At 40.6% G+C, this 21,010-nt stretch overlaps 1 protein-coding gene and 1 long non-coding RNA gene across 4 annotated transcripts in view; one reads left to right on the top strand and one right to left on the bottom strand.

The window, feature by feature from the left end:
* The window catches only part of LUZP2 (leucine zipper protein 2), a 279,647-nt gene that overhangs the window by 141,875 nt on the left and 116,762 nt on the right, over window positions 1–21,010 (bottom strand). For both annotated transcript variants that reach the window (XM_029582400.1, XM_029582402.1), the window contains exon 2: window positions 4,500–4,617. In XM_029582400.1, coding sequence (XP_029438260.1) covers window positions 4,500–4,617 — 118 coding nt within the window. The remainder of the gene's footprint in view (window positions 1–4,499; window positions 4,618–21,010) is intronic.
* Window positions 2,758–20,537, top strand: LOC115079184. Of its 2 annotated transcripts, none has more exons than XR_003853216.1 (3): window positions 2,758–2,967; window positions 14,263–14,323; window positions 20,276–20,537. It is a non-coding gene; the product is annotated as an uncharacterized LOC115079184 (long non-coding RNA). The 2 variants fall into 2 exon arrangements; XR_003853215.1 differs by lacking the exon at window positions 2,758–2,967 and adding an exon at window positions 14,027–14,102.

Below are 21,010 nucleotides of genomic sequence, written 5' to 3'. Positions count from 1 at the left end.
TTATCTTCTCTAAGTGTCCCTTGATCATTCAACGGTCCAACCAACTCCCTAGCAAAATTAAAGGTGAGCCAGTTCATATAGTTTATCTGGATTTTCAGAAAGCATTTGTCTCTTGAGGAAATTAAAAAGTCATGGGATAGGAGGCAGTGGATTAAACAATTGTTTAGAGATAGAAAAGAGAGAGTAGTGTAAAATGTTCAATTTTCTCAATGGAGAAAGATTAATGGTGGCATGCCCTGGGGATCTGTACAAGGAACACTGCTTTTAACAGATTTATAAATGACCTAGAGGTGATCAAATTTGCTGATTATACAAAAGTATTCAAAGATGTTATATCACAAGAGAATTGTAAGACATTTCAAGAGAACCTTATGAGACTGAGAGATCTGGCATCCAAATGGCAGATGACATTTAATGTGGACAACTGTCAAGTGATGCAAGTAGAAAGAACAACTTAAATTATAGCTACACAATGCAAGGTTCCACACTGGGAGTACCATCCAGGAAAAGCAACTAAGCATCATTGTGGATAATATGTTGATATCTTCTGCTCAGTGAGTGATAGTGGCCAAGAAAATAAACAGAATGCTGGGAATTATTAGGAAAGGAATGGAGAATCTCAAAAAAGATATAGTTGCACTGGATAAAGTATAGAGAAGGGCGACCAAAATGATAAAGGGGATGGAAAGGCTCCCCTATGAGGAAAGGCTAAAGAGCTTAGGGTTGTTCAGCTTGGAGAAGAGATGGATGAAAGGGGGATATGATAGAAGTCTATAAAATCATGAAAGGACTTGAATGGGTAAATGTGAAATGGTTATTTACTATTTCAGATAATACAAGGACTAAGGGGCATTCCATGAAGTTAGCAAGTAGCACATTTAAAACAAATCGGAGAAAATTCTTTTTTACTCAATGAACAATCAAAACTCTGGAATTTGTTGTAAGTGGATGTGGTTAAGGCAACTAGTGTAGTTGGGTTTAGAAAAGGTTTGGATAAATTCCTGGAGGACAAATGCATAAACTGGTATTAATCAACAGGGAATAGCCACTGCTTGTTGCCAGCATTGGTAGCATGGGATGTATTTAATGTTTGGGTTCTTGCAGGTACTTGTGACTTGGATTGGCCACTGTAGGAGGCAGGATACTGGGCTTGATGGACCTTGTTACTACCCAGTATGGCATATTTTATGTTCTTATGAATAAAACAGAGAATATCATAATGCCTTTGTATGCTCCATGGTGTGATCGTGCCTTGGATATTGTGTGCCATGCTGGTCACTGTATGTCAAAAAAGATATAATAGAATTAGAAAAGGTACAGAGAACGGTGACCAAAATGATAAGGGGATGGAATGATTCCCCTATGAGGAAAGGCTAAAAATGTTTAGGACTCTTCAGCTTGGAGAAAAGACAGCTGAGGGGGAGATATGCTAGAGGTTTATAATGTTACAATGTGAACCGAGGTGATGTTTTGCAAACGTGCCTCGGTATATAAAAAACCCTTAAATAAATAAAATAAATAAATATAAAATAATGATTGGAGTAGAATTGTTAAACATCAATCAGCTCTTTACTCTTTCAAAAATTACAAAGACTAGGGGACACATAATGAAGTTATTAAGTAATACATTTAAAAGAAATAGTAGAAAAAATATAGTTTTTACTCAATGCATAATTAAGCTCTTTAGTTTATTGTCAGAGGATGTGGTAAAAACTTTAGTATAACTGGGTTTAAAAAAGATTTAGACATGTTCCTGGATGAAAAGTCCATAAATCATAATTAAGGTGGACTTGGGGATATTCATGTGCTTATCCCTGGGAAAAGAAGAATGGAATCTGTCAGCCTTTTGGGATTCTTCCAGGTACTTGTGACTGAACTTGATGGACTTGGTCTGACCCAGAGTGCAGGAGTAGGAGCGATGCCCATTTCTCCTGCCCCCACTGATTCCTTTTAGATGGCACCATTTTCAAAAGATCCAGTGGGGGCAGGAGTGAACGAGCATCGCTCCTGCCTCTTTCTTGTTCATCCCCCTATGGAAGGGGTTAAGTCTTAGCCTCAGCAAGTTATTGAGGAGGGGTTAAGGTTGGAGGAGCCCTCTGAGGACCTGGCTAGGCCCAACCCAGCTGGATAGGCCCAGGCACCTGAATCTGGTTCTGCAGGACGGGAGGGTTTGTTGTAAGAGCCCAGACAGACCTTGGCTGGGATCAGCCTGGGCCCTAAGGCTTTATTCAGGTGTTAGGGAGGGGGGGGGGGGGGGGGGGGGGGGTGGAAGGTCTGGGAGAGGCTTTTTTTTTTTTTTTTTTTAAATGAAAACAAAATAACCCTACATTTTTGGGCATATTCGTAAAAGGCCGTTTTCAGTTTGGTTCATTTGGAAGAAATTGAAAATGGCCTGATTCATCCCATTTTCTGCATTTGTATTAAACAAATGAACATCCCCTATTGCTGATTCACAAAATCCATAGTAGACAGATTTCTCAATGTACTTTTCTTAAAAAAAGGATTTGGTGAATCAATGTGCTTAGCCTGTAAATTTTTCACAGGTTCACTGAATTTGGTTCACAAACATTTTTTTCAAGAAATTCATGCCACCTCTTCCTAGTATTATATTACTAGCAGTAATAATAATAGCAATATCAAACTGATATTAGAGAAAAGCACTCTTCAGACTCGCCTCTTTCTCTTTAGAATGTGATATATAGTACAGCACCTGACATACAATTTCCATAATATTCTTCTTATTGCTTAACTAGAAATCCCAGGAGCTTCAGCCATGATGGAGTATTCTGTAAGCTGCTCTCAGGAAGATGAATGACCACAAACCATCCTACCAGAAAACAGTAGGATTCTTTGTTTCACTCCATCAATTGAAATTGTGAAACAGAAGAGACCGACCCCTGCTTTACACACACCGGTTAAAGTATTTCTTCTCTGTATCTTCGTCACATCTTCTCATTGATAGCTCAAGTGAGTATTTCCTTGTCCCCCAGAAGGCCTACAGTCTAAGGGCCTGATTTACTAAAGCTTTTATCATCACATCAACACAGAATTGGAAAAAGCAGTAGTAAATCTGGCCTCAAGTTTGTACCTGAAGCAGTGGCAGGTGAGCTACCAGCATCGCTGTAATGCTGGTGGCTAAAGCTTTCAGCATGGCCGGCAGAGCAACACAGAAAGCACCGGGACTGTGGTACGAGCATTGCATAAGCCCAGCGGAAGAATGAGTTTATAAAAAGGTAACGGGAAGGTGGAAGGATTCAGTGGTGGTGGACGGTGGGGGGGGGGGGGGAGGAAACAGAGGAGGGCGCATTACTGTGCAATTGTGCAGAATCAGGAAGGGGGTCAGGGGAGGGCTGATCTCAGAGGGGCATGGGGGTGGGGGAGGCTTGGTCCAGTAGGCCCATTTGTTTCATATCATGTTGGGGGGGGGGGGGTCTATGCTTCGGATGCTAGGACCACATGGGACATTTTATTTCATACAATATGGTCGCTTAATTGGCTATATTCTTTTTGAATGCGACTGGTTATCTGGCTCATGAGGCTGGATAATTTTTTTTTACCTGCTCCAGGGCATGGCTACAGTTAGCTGAAAAATTTATTTGGCTAATTTCTAATATCAGAGTTAGCCAGATGAGATTCCCAGCTAACTCATCCCTGCCCATTACTTACCCGATTAACTTCTAGTCAGATGGAAATCTAGGCATGTAGCCACATAACTTGTAAATCATCCACTAGATGCCTTTGAAGTCTGGCCTCCATGTTTTTCAAGATAACCCATAACGAATGGGAGGCATTAGGAACTGAACATCCCATCTGAAGGAATGTGAAATGTACAGATTTTTTTCTAATGTTATGAAAGAGCTGCTTCCTGGGCTGAATTCAGGGAAAGAAGTCCTTCGTTTGCTCTGCAATTTTTTCACACTGCCAGACTGAAAATCCCCATTTATATTACCCTTAGAGGATTTCTTATTTGATTGGATGTGACTTACCGTCTTTTTCCAACAAATCACCAAACAGTTAACAATAAAAACATCAAATATAAGAAGATAAAAATCTCCACCTAAGTAGACATTTCTAATATCTCTCTCCCACCCCAGCCCTTCTAAAACTGCCCCGACTCCTTACCCTCAAATCCCTGCAAGTAATCTCCACCTTCCCCCATCAACGCCAATACCCCACCAATGACTCATCATGAAACTAAATCCTAAATATGATCTTAAACTCGTCTGCATGAAGACCCTAACCTGCCTGACAGTGAAAAAGCTGCATTGAAATGGCTTGTGGTCTCTCGTACTTCCCGCCTGGGATTTCTTATTAACTCAAACTAAAAACCTGATTTTCTAATTTAATACATCAGAACCAATACTACTAATTTCCTTTTTTTTTTTTTAAAACTATATTGTACTACAATATTTCTGAACAGCTGCAAAGTGAGAATGCGGCACACGCAGCCATACCAGCAAGTCGAGTTTTCATGGCTTATATATGATCGGATGTCTGACCTGCAGGTTTACTTTAATTCCTTCCAGCTCCTTTGATGTCTTAGAGAGTTGTCGGAGGATGCTGCTTCTTTCCAGGAAGACCTCTTTCAGCTGTTTTTCCAGCTCGTCATAGCCCTGTCTAATGAAAAGAAATAAAATGCAGGCATAAGTGCCTATAAAATACTGAGCAGAAATATTTGCATATCGTAATAGCTAAATGTTACTAGCAAATGTGTTCCTTTTTTTTTTAAGACAGCTTGTTAAGGTACGCGTACTACCAGGGCCAGATTTAAGAGTCTTGCGCCCATAGGCAGGGTTAAAGGGTGAGAGATGGGAGGAGACCCTGGAAATCAGAAAGTGAGTGTGTGAGGTGTGCGTGTGTGTCTGCGTGTTTTGGGGGAGGGGAGAAGTCCCTTTCCCCCTATACCACCCCTCCTAAAGTCCCATAGTGCCGTAACAGTTCCCTTTTGAAGAAGACTGCTGGAACAGGCTCCTTCCTGGCACAGTTACACTCCTCTTTGATCCGGGTATTTGGCACCTTGAAAATCTGGCACCCAAGGCAATTGCCTATGGCTGAATCTGGGCCTGCATATCATCTGTGTCACAGAATCAAAATACAGGGCAATGCGTTAAATTGTCAGTTTGTGTAAATCATAGCCATCCATTTGTTATCAATTAGCATCAAATCTCTATTAAACCTTGCTAATTATAGCTTTCTAAATATATATTCTGACTTTTTAAATAAAATCGTAATTCAGTAAAAAAAAGAAAAACAAAAAACTATAAAGCATACACATTTATTGATAGTTTCGCTTAGGGTTAGTGAATATAGTTGGTTTCCTTGTTGTTGGAAATAGAATTGGGTTAAGTTCAGAAGGGAGCAATATCAATAGTTAACTTCTTTTATTCAGGACAGCCAAAATCAGCCCTGGTTTTACCCTGTGGCATAAAGAAGCTTAGGGATTTTTTCATATATAATTGTCCTTCTAACCACCTTTCTCTAGTGCACCTAAAGTAATGTACAAACATACAATAAAATAAACAATACAGCAAAAAACAGAAATACAATAGAAGCAGTAAAGCAATCCTCCCCAAAACAAAATACTTCATAGACTTAAGAGCCATGGAGGTTCCTTGACTAAACATAATTTAAAAAATTAGGCAGCGTAAGACAGGCCACTGAAACTACATATCATTTCCCTATTCAGAAAACAATTATAGGAGAACGTTGCTGAATGCAGGGGAAGCTGGACTGGCTCAGCTATCCCTGTAAAAAAGTAGAACCAGAGGGAAAAGGATGGCCCCTGACATAGAAGAAAGTATAGATAGTACTGCAGAAGGGTTCATATCTGGAAGAGAACTCTACTTCTGCTTCCTGTCAGCAGGGACTTGAGGGTTACACATTGTCACGGTCAGCAATCTGGCATGTGAAGTGGATGGAAAAGGCGAGAAAAGAACAACATTGGTAATATAAGTTGCCAGTTTTTCAAATGCAAATATTTATTTTTTTAGAACAAGAAACATTATGGAGTAAGTTTTCAGTTCTGAGAGTGAAAATAAAAGTTAAACTGCCGAGATCGGTCGTACCCGCCGCCTATGTGGGTTTTTAGTCATCATGTGCTTTCAGCCACATTCAAAAGCCATGTGCGGGGGAGCTGAATGGGAGGGGGGGCTATGGTTGAAAACGCTGCAAGGCCATGTCATTTGTTTTCAATGCACACATGTAGCAGGCATGGTGTGAGCATGAAGACTTCATGGTTAAACAGTGTGTAAACATGCGTGTGGATTTTAGTCACATCACAAGCCAATATTCAAACCCTACGATGGTAACTTTCAAACTGACAAGCATGCATAAATATGTGCACGCTCGCTGGAGCGCGCACAAGGACGCGCCAATTTTATAACGCGTGCATTTATGCGCGCATGTTATAAAATTGGCTACCCACGTGCACGATTTTATATTGACGCGCGAATCCCGTCTCGAGCGCATGAGGGGGGAATATTAGTAGGTACGCGTGGCGACGCAATAGGCCTCTTTCCCAGTTCCCTCCAGTAAAGGAGCAGACTTCCTAAATCCCCTATCTAACTTGCCTCCCTTTTACCCTACTAGCCCTGACTCCTAAAACCCCATTGACTACCCTTTTTTTTAAAAATTTAACTCCTTACATGCTGTCCATAGCAGAAGCAAGTTGCACAGTTTGGGATCCCGGCGTGCGCATAACTGACTTCATGGGTGCAGTCCATAGCCCGCACATGCCCATGCCCCAACGCCATCCCACCCCTTTTTCACCAAACCTTTTTTTTATCCGTGAACCGGGAGATACGCGCGTGGCTCCAGGCCTCTTAAAATCCGCGCGTCCCAGTCACGTGCATATCTCCCGGATTTGCCGCACGTAGGGCTTTTAAAATTTGCCTTTCTGTGCACGGTAAAGCTTGTCTGAAAATTAACTAGATTTGTGCAGGCTGAAAAGTAGGTGCGGGCATGGCCAGTCAGGTGCCATAAGTGAATATTTCTTTGTCCCTCTTCACATGATTTGTGCCAGGGGCGCTTGATTTCCTGCCAAGATGAACTGTGCATCAAAAAAGTCCTCCTTCTAACTGGAAGATCGAATTATATGCTTTTCTTTCCCCTACTGTTTGGTCAGAAGGGTTGTTTTTTTTAATTTATTAATTTGTTTCCGGTTGGATCTCTGAAATTCTGCTCATTTAACAACATTTTGAGAGCTTCACTGAAATGGGCTGTTGACATTTTTTTAGGGCAACGTTCTTATTTTTCAGTGGTGCAAGACTGCAAAATGATTACTTTGGTGCAGTCCTGCGAAAAAGGGCATTTATCAGCTGCAAACCTTCTTCCACACAGACATCGCTGACATAAAGAGGGGGACATAGGGGAAGATTAAATTGGGAAAAAGTGGAGCTTGTTTCTAACCAAACGAAACTTCAGGCATTTGTAATTTCTCTCCAGCTTCCATAAATCCCGAGTGAGCTTTCCCTCCCTCCAGTCAGCATTAATATTGGCAGGGTGCTCAATGGTTTGTGATATGTTCAGAAATATACTGTGCAGACCTCATCCAATGCATGCAGAGCAACACGCTCAAGAAAATAAGACTTTAACCTTCTCTTCAGCTTCTCAGGCTTGCAATTACTTTGCCCAGTATATCTCAAGTACTTCAAAGAAAGAGGAAAATGCTGTTAACAGTAAACTTCTAGATAGAGAAAAGTAAAACTGATTACACTCTGATGAATATTACAGCATGAGAGAGAGAGAGAGAAAACTGTTATAAATGGCGAAAGATGAAAGCTCCAGCTACCAAGCTTACCAATTTTAGGTTACCTCCAGAAATTGCCATGCTGGGTTAGACCAAGGGTCCATCAAGCCCAACATCCTGTTTCCAACAGAGGCCAAACCAGGCCACAAGAGCCTGGCAAGTACCCAAACACTAAGAAGATCCCATGCTACTGATGCAATTAATAGCAGTGGCTATTCCCTAAGTATAATTGATTAATAGCCGTTAATGGACTTCTCCTCCAAACCTTTTTTAAACCCAGCTACACTAACTGCACTAACCACATCCTCTGGCAACAAATTCCAGAGCTTTATTGTGCATTGAGTGAAAAAGAATTTTCTCCTATTAGTCTTAAATGTGCCCCATGCTAACTTCATGGAATGCCCCCTAGTCCTTCTATTATTGGAAAGTGTAAATAACCGATTCACATCTACTCATTCAAGACCTCTCATGATCTTAAAGACCTCTATCATATCCCCCCCCCCCCCCCACCTCAGTAAAATGAACAGAAAAACAGTATGGGATTATGAGAGCAGATGAGTGGCACAAAAGTTCAATTCCTCATAGAGACCTCGCTAGAGTCAGATTTTCTGGTGAAGTTAACTGTTAATTTTGGATATTAGGCTGCAGCTAGCCGGCTAAAGTTGTGGCTGAATATGCACTTAAATCCAATCACACAAGCCACAGTAGATTAGCTTTAGGGGCAACCATATGTGCATCACACTGGGGGGGGAGGGGGGGGGCAAATTTAGCCAGTGAGAGTTGAATGTTGTGCTGACTACCTAATATTTTTGAAAAGTCCAACCTGGGCTCACCTCGACCCAGCTAAATCTGTGCATGCAGAGTTTAGTGCAGACAGATTGCAGCTGAACGGGGGACAGGAGGAAGACATTTTTTTAATTGGGTTACGACAGGCTTGTAACCTGAAATCTAACTGCATAAGTCTTTTGAAAATTAAATTTAATATTTTTACAAAGTCTGGGGAATAATTAAGAGAGAGGCCACAGCTCTACTGAAACAGAAACAATAAAAACTGCTGGCAGACACTGATTGCAGACAATAAAGAAAAGATTCACAGAAAACCAGTAACAAATAAATCTGGCTTAGAAAGAAAGAAAGCTGTCACAAAGGAAGAAACCCTTATCTTTAATCTATAAGAGCAAAATTGGTTTAGGTTATTGTATGAAAAGACCTTGGTGTCACAGAATTTGATATTTAAAAGGATTTGCTAAGCCAACTTTGAGGTTAACTGGACAAACCTGAGAGATTTGAAATTCCTGCCCCTCTCACCAGTGAAATTTTACCCGGGTGTAAGTCATTACCTAGCTAAAGTTTAGCTAGAGAAAGCGGCAAGAGGTGCATATTCCATGGCTATGGCCAAAATATATCTACTTTGTTTCAATCTTCAGCGCTAGGTAGATAAATTGAGCCAGGTTAATCTGGATGGAGAAAATGCTGTCCTGAGATTACAGCAGGAGGGATGTCCATTTGTTAAAAATGAAAGTGTAAAACGTGATGAATGATCCCATTTTCATTTGAAGCTAACAGAAAAAAACATTTTTTTGTCATTTTTTGCGGTTTTCGGGGAATAGTGCTCACTACTGCCTGAAAATGGGAAAAAAAACCCCAAATAAAAAAAAGATAAAACCCTCCAAAAGAAAAAAAACAAACAAAAAAAAGTCACAAAAGTGAAAAAATAAAATGAAGACAAAAAAAAAAAAACCAACAACGTGGATATGCTATTATCCAGTTTAGTTCCACTGATTATCCGGGTAAAGTTACCCTGGTAGCATTCCCGCTCACTGATCCACTGAATATCAATTTTTAAAGCTTCATTTCCTTCAAACCTTGATACCCAGATCTGGATACATCCAAATTCATTTTGGCATATGGAATGGAAGCCAAGTAGCAGAAAGCATTTATTTATTTATCTTAAAATTTCTATTCCGCTGTATACCGTCATGTTGTTCATAGCAGATTACAATCCCAAATACACCACCATGAAATACACAAAACACACAAAGGGGCGAAGTTTCAAAACATTATGGAAATCATTTTCAAAGGAGTAATGCGTGTCAATATGACATGCTATCGTAGCAATTTTCAAAAGCCCATTTACTCGAGTAAAAACCCAGTTTTAAGCGTATAAATGCTTTTAAAAATCAGGCCCATAGCAGGTAAACATTAGCATATACGCATGCATTGTTTTCGCGTAACCAGAATTTTATAAGCACCAAAACCTTGTGTGCAATTTAGGTTCTGTGCGCACATGTACGTGCATAAAACGGGGAGTGGTCTAGAGGAATTCCAAGGCAGGGCCAACATTCACCCATGTAAGTTGCTACAAATTTATGCGCGTACAGGTGAATTTTCAAAGGAGATACGTGTGTAAATGTAACATACAATCATTGCGTTTTTCAAAATCCATTTACCCGCATAAAACGCACCTATACGTGTAAAGCCTCCCGACAATTCAATGGCATATACGGTAGCAATTTTCAAAAGCCCACTTACACGGTAGAGTGCATTTACACGTGTGAAACCCAGTTTTTTAAGTGTGTAAAACCTTTTGAAAATTACCCCAATAGATTTGCTGAAATTACAGAAGTAATTTTACACCTGCTAAGCCTCTTGTGTAAGTGATATCCAACGGGTTGATAGTGTACCACTGGCTGGGTGGAAGGTCTGGGTAAATGGAGATTTACGCGGATAAGCCTGAAGATATATAGATTTTTGCACCTATAATATACGCAGGGCCTAATTTCCTAGAGCATTTGCATACTTATAACTGGATTTTATATGTAAATATGCTCAGGTACCAATTTTAAACTGTGAGCCCTCTGGGGTCAGAGAAATACCTCCAGTACCTGAAGGAGGAACATGAAAAAGCAGAATATAAAAACAAAATAAAAAGCTAAAGAAACCACCGGTGTAAACGGGCTTTTGAAAATTGCTACAATATATGCCATTGCATAGTCTATAGGCTTTATCCGTGTTAAGTGCACTTAGGAGTGAATTTTAAAAGCAGTGTTCAGGCTACAAGGCCCATATACGTGAGTATTTGGGCTGTGCACAAGCAACGCATATTTTAACAGCCAGAAATTCTGCGTGTATAGATTCAGGCACAAGTAAAAACAAGGGGGGGGAGGAGCTAAGCTGGGGCATCCGTGCGGGCCCCAGTGCTTGCGCTCGTAAGTCTGTATTTTAAATCCAGTGGCTGTAGTGTGCGACGGCTTGTCAGCTCCCGATGAGGTATAGGTCTGTAGAAATCGCTTTTTAATGCCCTGACACACCAGGCTGAGGGGTGCGGGTCAACTGGGGAAAATGCAAGCTGAAAAAAAACCAGAGGGGTCTGGATGGTCTGAAGACAGACTGGGCAAACTGGTGGAATAATTGGTAAAACTTGCAATATGTCCTTCGCCTGAGCATGTTTCAAAATCTCCTTACCCGCCCACGTTAAAGCTGACAAAATCCTAAGGAAGTTATCCAAGTACGTCTGCTCGAGTAGTGGATTAAAATTAGGCGCACGTACATATGCATGGTAGGCATGTTTTCAATCATACGCGCACACGATGTAAAATTCCAGCATGTGCTCGTTTGCGCGCCTGTACGCCTGTGTAAGGGCACGTGCACTAGTTTTAAAGTTAACGTCCCTATGAATGAGGGAAAATGGCTTTTGAAAATTGCTACAATAGTACTTTACATTTACATGTGTAACTCCTTTGAAAATTCACCTGAACAGACAGGAAAAATATGTGCATTCAATGCATTGAATGTACTCGCCTGTAAACATATCCACGCACATGCTATGGGTTACAGATATGTGTGTATTATAAAATATGCGTATCTGATATGTGTGGGTTACAAAATATTATCATAAATCTACACACGGCCACACACACACACACACACATGTATACAACTTTCAAAAGCAGATATTTTGCAGTCAGAGCACACGGGAGCAGAAGTGGCCATAAACATTCCATTAATTCCCTCCACCCCCCACCCACAGACATGGCTATATTCAGATACCTGTTGAACCTTGTTCCAGGCTGGTGTCAGTCCACAACTCTGTCTTACTGCCAGTGTCCTAAGTTTCTGAAGCATTCAGTCACTCAGAAAGTACAGGCCTGATATGCTAAGCTTTTGTTCCTACACAGAATGTGCTAATTCAACCCCTATAACCCAGCCCCTAAAGGTTATCTAAGGGCTGTATTCTGCATACATTTCTGCAAGCAGTGGGTTAGAAACCGTCATCACCCATCTGCCAGAGCTTTTCCCTTTCTCTGAGAGATATGATGTAGTATAATTGTGGATCTCACACAGAATATGTGACTCAAACATGCGCATATTTCTGCATTCTGTTGGAAGCGGGTAGTTAATTAATTGTTCATTGAAAGTTATGGAACATTCCAGTTCCGCAAGTCAGAGATGACATTCATTTTCAAACATGTCACTCAAGGAATTATATCTGCATTCTGAAGAAGCAATTATAACAGAGCGAGCGAGAGAAAGAAAGCGCGAGAGAGAGAGAGTGGTAATACTGGAAGTGTTTTCTTATCACAGTGGAAAACATTTAACCAATTAGTTGTCAGATGCATTTAGATGCTAAATGGTAATCTCGTGTGGTGAGCTACATGGATTTGAATTACAAACTCAGAGGTCGATATTCGGCGTCACATAGCGGGATAAGTACGGATTTATCCAGCTAAGGGGCAGAAGTAGGAAATCTGGCTAAGTAATGGGCGGGATATGGGCGTATTGGGGAGGAGCTATCCAGCTAACACGCTACCTGATTCACTAAGGCTCTTCTCCCATTCTGTCTATTGTTAAATACCTTGAGGAATCAGGCCATAGCCGGATACGTAACCATATTTGAATGTGTCCAGCCATGTTTGGGGGATAAGTTAGACCTGCTCATAAAATTTATCCAACTAACTAGGAACTTAACCGGGTATATTCCGTGGCATAGCCTTGCCGCTGACTATCACGGGTGACTTAGCCAGGTAAGATTTGTTCAGCTAGCTTACTTAGCTGAATTTGTCTCAATATCCACTTCCCTATGTAAATAACCTTGGATTAAATGAGGCCTAACAATAGAAAATATTTTGAGATTTACAGTGGTTTAAAAATTATAATTGTGTTTTTGTTAGCTGTGGAAAATCTAGATATAAATTTGAGCACTTCTCAACCTCTTTTTGGCTAAGTTGAAATGTAAGATCTGAGCCATGAGCTGGGGAAGGTCCTTTCTTGAAGTTTTGACCAAGGTTGAGAATCTGGGCAGTGTGGCGGTTTAACGCCCTGCAATCCGACCCCACTGGAGACAAAAGAATGTTTCAATTGCCAAAATTGAAAATTGAAAAATAAAATAAGTAACATTTTTGGACATTGTGGTCATTTTATCCCAATAAAGATTTTTTTTTCCTATATTTTCAATAAGCCCCCCCCTGCTCCCGTGACTTCTATAGCATGCAATGCGGTTACCTTGTAGAGAGGTACAGTGTTTCTTTTGGTAATATGTACTAGGGATGTGCATTCGTTTCATCCGTTTCATACTTTTCCTATACAAGCATGTAATATGAAACGAATGCACATCTGATTGACATGTAATGGGAAACGTATTAAACGAATGAAACGAATGCACATCCCTAATATATACTCCACAATGGATGAGGAAAATAACAGATACAGTATCACTGACAGTTTATAAAGACAAAAGGACAAAGGACAAAATATATCAGTACCCAACAGCCCTGCAAACTTCATAAATGCAATGCCTTAAAGCGAGGAATGGGCAAAATGAGGACTCAAATCACAATTCACATTGTGCCATTCTATTCAGAGTTTCTTTGTTCAGCTCCTGGTACACTTGTGGGGCTGAAAGGGCATGCTACAAACATTTTTTTTTAAGGAACATAGTCACAAACAAAATGAAATACGGAGCATTCACATGCTAAAAGGGTTATACTAAAAGGAGCAAGAGCCTTCTCAGAGGTATCTGCTCAGCATCCTGAGATCCGCATCTTATCTTATCTTATCCACCCAGAGTGCATGGGAGAGCCCGATCTACTAACCCAACACCAAAAGGAGGAGTTTCCAGCCCTCTGGTCCCTCTTCCCCATGACCATTCAAGAAGTGTCTATGTCACTCCCCCTCACCAATTCATCCCCCATTTTCCCCTGACATCCACTTAGCTGCTCAAGTTAAACTTTTTTTTTTTTTATTACTATAATATTGATTTTAGGATGGACACAGATTACACCTGCCTCTGAAGAAAGATTGCCTGCCAATTCATTTACAAAAGTGAATTGGCAAACAGAATACAAAAGAGAAATAGGTGAGGATATCAATGTCCGTAATAAATTATTTTCTTATATTGTACATTTTTTTAAAGTTATTGTTAGTTATTTAATTATTTTACTGTTTATTGAATTATGAGTTAATTTTTCCCTGTAATATCATTTAGAAGGTGTTCTTTTCTTTCAATTGTTCTTAAGTCTACCCAAGAAGAAGGAAGATGCAAACCAACATTTTGCATGTACAGTAATTTCGATTACAGTGAGTAATAAACTATGGATAACTGATATTGTACTGTATCATAAAATGAAGTGATTATGATTGAATGCTGCCAACTGTGACAAGAAATGTGAAAATACAGTACAGTAAGCACATTTACTAGGTTGCAGCTACAGGAAATTTGCAACCATTGCACAATTTCATCAGTCTTCATAGGCAAAGTGGGTGATGAGATATTATCTAGGAAGTTGTAGGCATAAAGTTACCTAAGAGGTACAGCGCATTTTGCAAACAGAGACGGTAACTTCTAAACGAGCTTGCGTGCGCCCATATGCACGCGTGCGTGGGCGTGTGGCCACGTACGCAGGAATCTGTGCACGCGCATTAAGGTGAATTTGAAAAGCCTGGCGCCTGCCAAAACTGGAGGTCGGCGCATGCTGGGCAGATTTTAAAAGCCACCCTTGTACTTGCCGCTTCGCACACAAATGAAAAGTTCCAAAAAAAAGGGGGGTGAGGGTGGGGCGTAGTCTGGGTGGTAATGTGCGTTCCTGGATTTCACGTGTAAATCTGCACGGAAATACTTATGCGCACAGGCACTCACCGGGATGCCCTGCGCGTAACTTTGCTTCTGCTATGGATGATGTGCAAGTAATAAAATAAAGATAAATAGACAGATTGGCGGAGTTTTAAGGGTTGGGGCTAGCAGTGGAGAAGGGAGGCTATTAAAATAGGAGGGTTTGTAAGGCCTATCCCTTATCTGGGTGAACTGGAAACAAACTGGTAAAACTGGTAATGGCATCGGCACTTGTGCCTTTTAAAATCCCCCCACTTATGTGGTAGAAGTGGCATTTACAGACATAGGTGTGCGTCCACTTAAAATTGGGCATGGTCAGGCTATTTTATAAGATGCTCGCATACACGCACGCGTGATATAAAATGGCCACGTCCCTGGAAACGGGCCGACAAACTCGCGCACATGTGCACCCTCGCGCCTGTTTAAAAGTTACCGCCACAACATAAAACAAGCTTGGACGGTAACTTTCAAACTACCGCACGTGCAGAAATTTGCGCGTCTTTCCCGGCGCCCGCGCGCATGGACGTGCCATTTTTATAACATGCGCGCGTTTCATGTGCGCATGTTATAAAAATGGCTGCCTGCACACGCGATAACCTTTTTATCCGGGTACTGGGTGGCTCGCATGTGGCTGCGGGCCTTTTAAAATCCGTGCGGCCCGCATGCATCCCAGTCACGCACGTATCTCCCCGATTTGCAGCGTGTGGGGCTTTTAAAATTCAACCTTTAGCGCGCACCTATGTGTGCTTCTAATTTTAAACGAGCAACTGCTATTCGCGCATTTTCCTTAGGAATTGTTTGCTCTTACAGGCACAACTGAGGTAAATTCTGTAACATGCACGCGTGAAGGAAATGACCAATTTTACCAGCTAGATCATCGATTCTTTAGCCCATACTCTCCGCAGTTTACCCAGACCCCTCATGCAGTCCATATTTGGCTATAGTTTTATTCAGGCTTATGTCTGACAAAAAGAGCAGAAATAAATATGCGCAGGCATGAGCCGTAGGCACACTGCGCATATGAGCTGGGCCTGTTCCCCAGAACTCCCCACCCTTCAGAAATCTGCCCCTTTTTTATGCCATCAAAGTTATCTGTGCATCGGTGCTTGCACACGTATGTGTGCGAGGTTTATAAAATAGCCCCAGCTCGCTTAAGCACTAGCGTGCACATGGGCCATGTTATGCCTGCGCATCTCTTTTAAAATGCACCTTTAACAGTACGATACACTGCAAAGTGTAGACCGCATGCGTGTCAGGCCTAGCTCATCAGGGAAAGCAGAATTTCAGATGATACGAAAGGCAGACGCTAATAACGGTCTTCATGTTAATGCCCGCAGTTTAAAAGGGAAGCATTGCTAAGGCTGGGAAAGCTCAGAGGACTATTCAGAGTGGAATTAGAAATGCTGCAGTGAGGACAGCCTATCAGGCCCATTATCTAAATCCTTAAACGATAACCTCACCAGCTGGTGCCCTGAAAATGCACTTAGGTTGAAATGTCTCGGGACTATGCCGTATTCACAGACCAAGCCCTGCAAATAATAAAATAACAGTAGTTTGTCACTTATATCCAATAGCTGGGGAAGGGATGGGGCAGAGGCTAAATTATTAAAACATATAACGCGGTTGATCCCATCATGAGCATTCATAAAACACAGCCCATGATATATGAAAGATATAGCCACACCACACTTCTTCTAGTAAGTCAATAGGATCACATCATTTATCAGGTTTTTTTTTCTACTCATATTTTTGAGGCACTTTTGGGTTTGATTTTCAAAGTGACCGATGTGCATAAACCCTGTTTCATGGATATAAATGGTGCTTTGAAAATCAGCCTGAGAGTTTTACACGTACCTAAATTAGGTGCCATAACCATAGAGCGATAGTGAGCGATAACCAGAGCAAGGAGAGAGTGGTGCCAGAAATGAAAGCTGTGAGAACCCATATAGGATGGGGTAAGGGGTGGGAGCAGGGTTTGGGGGGCTAGCATATTTCCCCTCCATGTTATATCCTTGGGCCCCTGCAAGGAATTCAGTTCTGGCAATTCCCCTGCTCTTGGCAGCCCCTTTGTAATTCAGGTATGCCTAGGTTGGGTGGAAGCCTATTTACATAATTGCTCTTCAGTATCCTGAGAAATAAAGTAGTCGCCTTAACCACCGAGGAAGAGAGCCAACCCATGTTAACCTTTGACTCCCTCCCCCTCCCAAAAAAACCCCAAAAACAATTTTAGTTCTGGCTATGCTCCTATCTTACATAAATCAAGGACGATAAAGGCAATGTATTAGTCAACAGAAGAGCAGAGATCTAGTATCTAATACCATATAGATCCTGGTAAAGAAAAGGGAATTCTTTCATGAGACAGGAAAATGATGATCATTCTTCACAGCCTCAAAAATTCAACAGAACCTAGGGGCAATGGTAGACTTCAAACTAAAGTAGTAACTACTATTAACAGAATGCTGGGATCAATTGACAAGAAAAAAAATACTTCTCTTCTATAAAGTTCCGTTTCATTCTCTTTTGAACACTACAGCATAAGCACCAAGCACAATTAAGATTCCGTGTCTCTAGTTCGCAAAGTTTATAATTTGTTTAATGTGGTTCTTGGTGATAAAACTCCAGTATCGCAATCAACTCAGTTTTTGACGATAAGATTGCTACAGATCAATATATAGATTCCCTTTCCAAACATCACTAACACGACAGGACGCAATAGTTATGTTTGCAGGCTGCAAACATGCGTTCTGGGACTGTCAGAAATTGCTGTGAAATTGTATAATCTGGGTTTGCATACTGTTAAGTGCTAGCGTAACAGCATCTTTTATTACCAATTTATTCAAATGCAATTAAATATGTTCAAAGGGAACAAAAAATTTGCTAAGGGTAATCATTTCATTTTAAAAAGGATAGGGGAGGGGGGAAACAAGGGGCAGTGCACAATCCAGGCAGGAAGAACATACAGCACAATACTTTAAAACTGCAATCACCTCGCATCGCATGAGAGATTTTACTGTTTTCACTGGCACAGTATTTACAAAAACGAAAACAAAGCAAGTAGGCTACAAACGTATAACAAACCAAAAAAAAAAAAAGAGAGACCAATAGTCTGTGTTAAGATGTAATGTATGAAAGGCTATGCAGTCAAAGATACATAATGGAACATGATTTAATTAAAATGTTTCCCAGAAATCATACACTGTGACAAAGGGACAGGAGAAGTAATTAGTGTCATGCAAAACAATGGCTTCCATTAACACAATCTTACACCATTGAATAAATTTAAAAAAAACGGCATCAATATTTTTCAACATATTCACTGGAATGCTTTTAGCTACAATTTTGTTGCTACAATTACTAAGTTGTGCTAGACATTTCATTCCACTTTGCACTAATGTTATACTAACAATGATAATTTGGATTAATATAGTGGCAAACAGGATCACAACATGCTCTGCAATTACATACTTCGGTAACATGCTTCCACCTGGTTCTCGGTTTAGATATCTGATTTGTACGGCAACTTTCAAACAAGAAAAGATAGGAGGAGTGTTAATACCCAATTGCGCTTTAGTAACTGGGGAGCCAGGGAAATAGTGTGGCTTGGCCAAGTTCATATAGTACGTCAATGAGACTACAATTTATATTCCTGCATCCCAATAATTCTCTTGGCTTATAGTTCACTGCTTTAACCTCTATATTATGGGTTTCCAGCCCTGTCGTTGAGTAACCCCCTAGCCAGTTTGGTTTTCAGGATATCCATAATAAATATGCATGAGATATACAGTATTTGCATACACTAGAGGCATGGCATGCATATTTGTCTCATATACAATCGTTGTGGATATCCTGACTGGCTGGGGGTACTCAAGAACAGGGTAGGAAACACCTGCTTTAGATCATACCTATTCAGGCAGATTCATAGAGCTGTGCAGGCAACCAGAGCAGATGTGTCCTACATTTTGTAAACTACAATATTTTGATAATATGAATTGTCTGGATTTAAGAGGCAGCAAAAATAGTCAAGTGGAGCCATGTGTTGGTAAGGTTTATGCATATATTAGATACTTTTCAGATTTATGGCTCAATACAAGAAAAATACAGTGATGCTGTGCAGAAACATTTGAAAGCATGTGAAGAGACTTTTGTCCATCTTCAGAAAATTCTTACATTGTGCAATAAAAAAATATTACCACCTGTAAATAATCACTCTCTTTTTCAAAGCTCATATGGCTACTAGAACTATACTCATATAATACTAGAGCTATACTCATGTACTACTAGAGTTATAGTCGTAATACTAGAACTATGCTCATTTAATACTAGAACTATATTCATGTAATACTAAAGCTATACTCATAATAGAACTATGCTCAATTAATATTAGAACTATACTCATAATACTAGAACTATGCTCATTTACTACTAGAACTATACTCAAGTAATACTAAAGTAATACTCGTAATATTAGAACTATGCTCATGCAATACTAAAGCTATAATCATGTACAACTAGAGCTATATTCATGTAATACTAGGGCTATGCTCATGTAATGCTAGAGCTATACTCACGTAATACTAGAGCTATGCTCACGTAATACTAGAATTATACTCATAAGAAATGGTTCTGAAAATTAGGAGGCAATATCCATTTTGGGGATAATATTCAGAACCATTAAAGCATGTACATGGGCTTTTGAAGACTACCCCAAGGTTGTACGAGGTCCATAATCAGACCCAATCCGGATAGCATAATTAGTCGGATAAACTTATTTGGCTAACTTTACAGACATTCAATAATGTAGCTGCACTATTGAATATAGCCAGCTATCTTCAAGATAGCCAGGTAACTTTAACTCTGAATATCAGAGTTAGCCAGCTAACAGAGCTAGCTAACTCAACTCCTCCCAGTTATGCCCTCAGAACACACCTAACTTAGCCAACTAATAAGTTAGCTGGCTAGAAGTTAGCTGGATAAGTGCCCAAATATTCATTTAGCTGGCTAACTTCTGAATAGGGACCTCTATATGTAAAAGTACATATGAAAGTGGATTTGCTCGTACTTTTAGACGTACTTGAACGAGGCATTCAGTCCACAGGGGTGGAGTTGGGATGAGGAATCCATTTAATGCATGCTTACAATTTTGAAAAGTATTCACAAAGATACACATTTTACAATTCTCCCAAGCAAGCATAATGTGTGCATGTATGTCACTCAGAGGTACACGCAGACCTACTAATTTTCAAAGCAGAATTGTGTGTGTAAATTTATTTGTTTCAAAAATGTTTCCATCCAATCCAGGATGCCTATAATGGGTTACAACATAAAGATGCATGCTAACCACAAACAAAGCATATCAATTTCCTCTCACCATACTGACCACTCACTCTTTATTTTACTCTACCTGCCCTTCCTCTCCCTAGGGAAATGAATATGTCTTCAAACCACATCTAAACAGTTTCAGCTCCACCTCTTGTTGCACCCTCCACTGGAACTTCACAGCAAACCACACGGGCGCCTGCCTAATTCAGCGCAGTGATGGAACCTCCAAATGGCGTGCTGAATGACAGTGAAGCAGCTCAGATCTATAGCCTAGTGGTTAGAGCAGTGGACTATGAACCAGGAGACCAGGGTTCGAGTCCTGCTGTCACTCCTTGTGACCTTGGGCAAGTCACTTTACCCTCCATTGCCTCAGGTACAAAACTTAGATTGTAAGCCCTCTGGGGATAGGGAAATACCTACAGTACCTGAATGTAAACCGGTGTGATATCTCAATTGAGATCAAATGTTGGTATATAAAAATAATAAATAAATAAAATAAAATAAATTCTGAGCCTTAAATGCCACAGCTAAAGCTTTGAACAATACCCGCTGGTAGGTAAGCAGTCAGTGCAATCTCTTTTGGATAGAGGAGGCATATTCTTTGATTCCAGCTTCAGCTAATGCCCTTGCCTCAACATTCTGTACACACCGTAACCACCCTGGCAACCCCAAAGGCAAAGAGCTGAAATTATATAGGTGGGACATATGAACTTTACAAAGTCCTGCTAGTGATAAAATCTCTGGATTCTTTTTAACTGGCACAAGTTGTAGAACCCAATGTTGTAGAACCAAAGTAGTAGAGTCCAATGTTGATCTCGCCATTTCCACTCCTAAAA

The sequence above is a fragment of the Rhinatrema bivittatum genome, chromosome 17, assembly GCF_901001135.1.
Source record: "Rhinatrema bivittatum chromosome 17, aRhiBiv1.1, whole genome shotgun sequence".
NCBI classification, from domain to species: Eukaryota; Metazoa; Chordata; class Amphibia; order Gymnophiona; family Rhinatrematidae; genus Rhinatrema; species Rhinatrema bivittatum.
The sequence above is the reverse complement of the archived record's forward strand: the minus strand, read 5'-3'. Positions and strand labels throughout refer to the sequence as shown.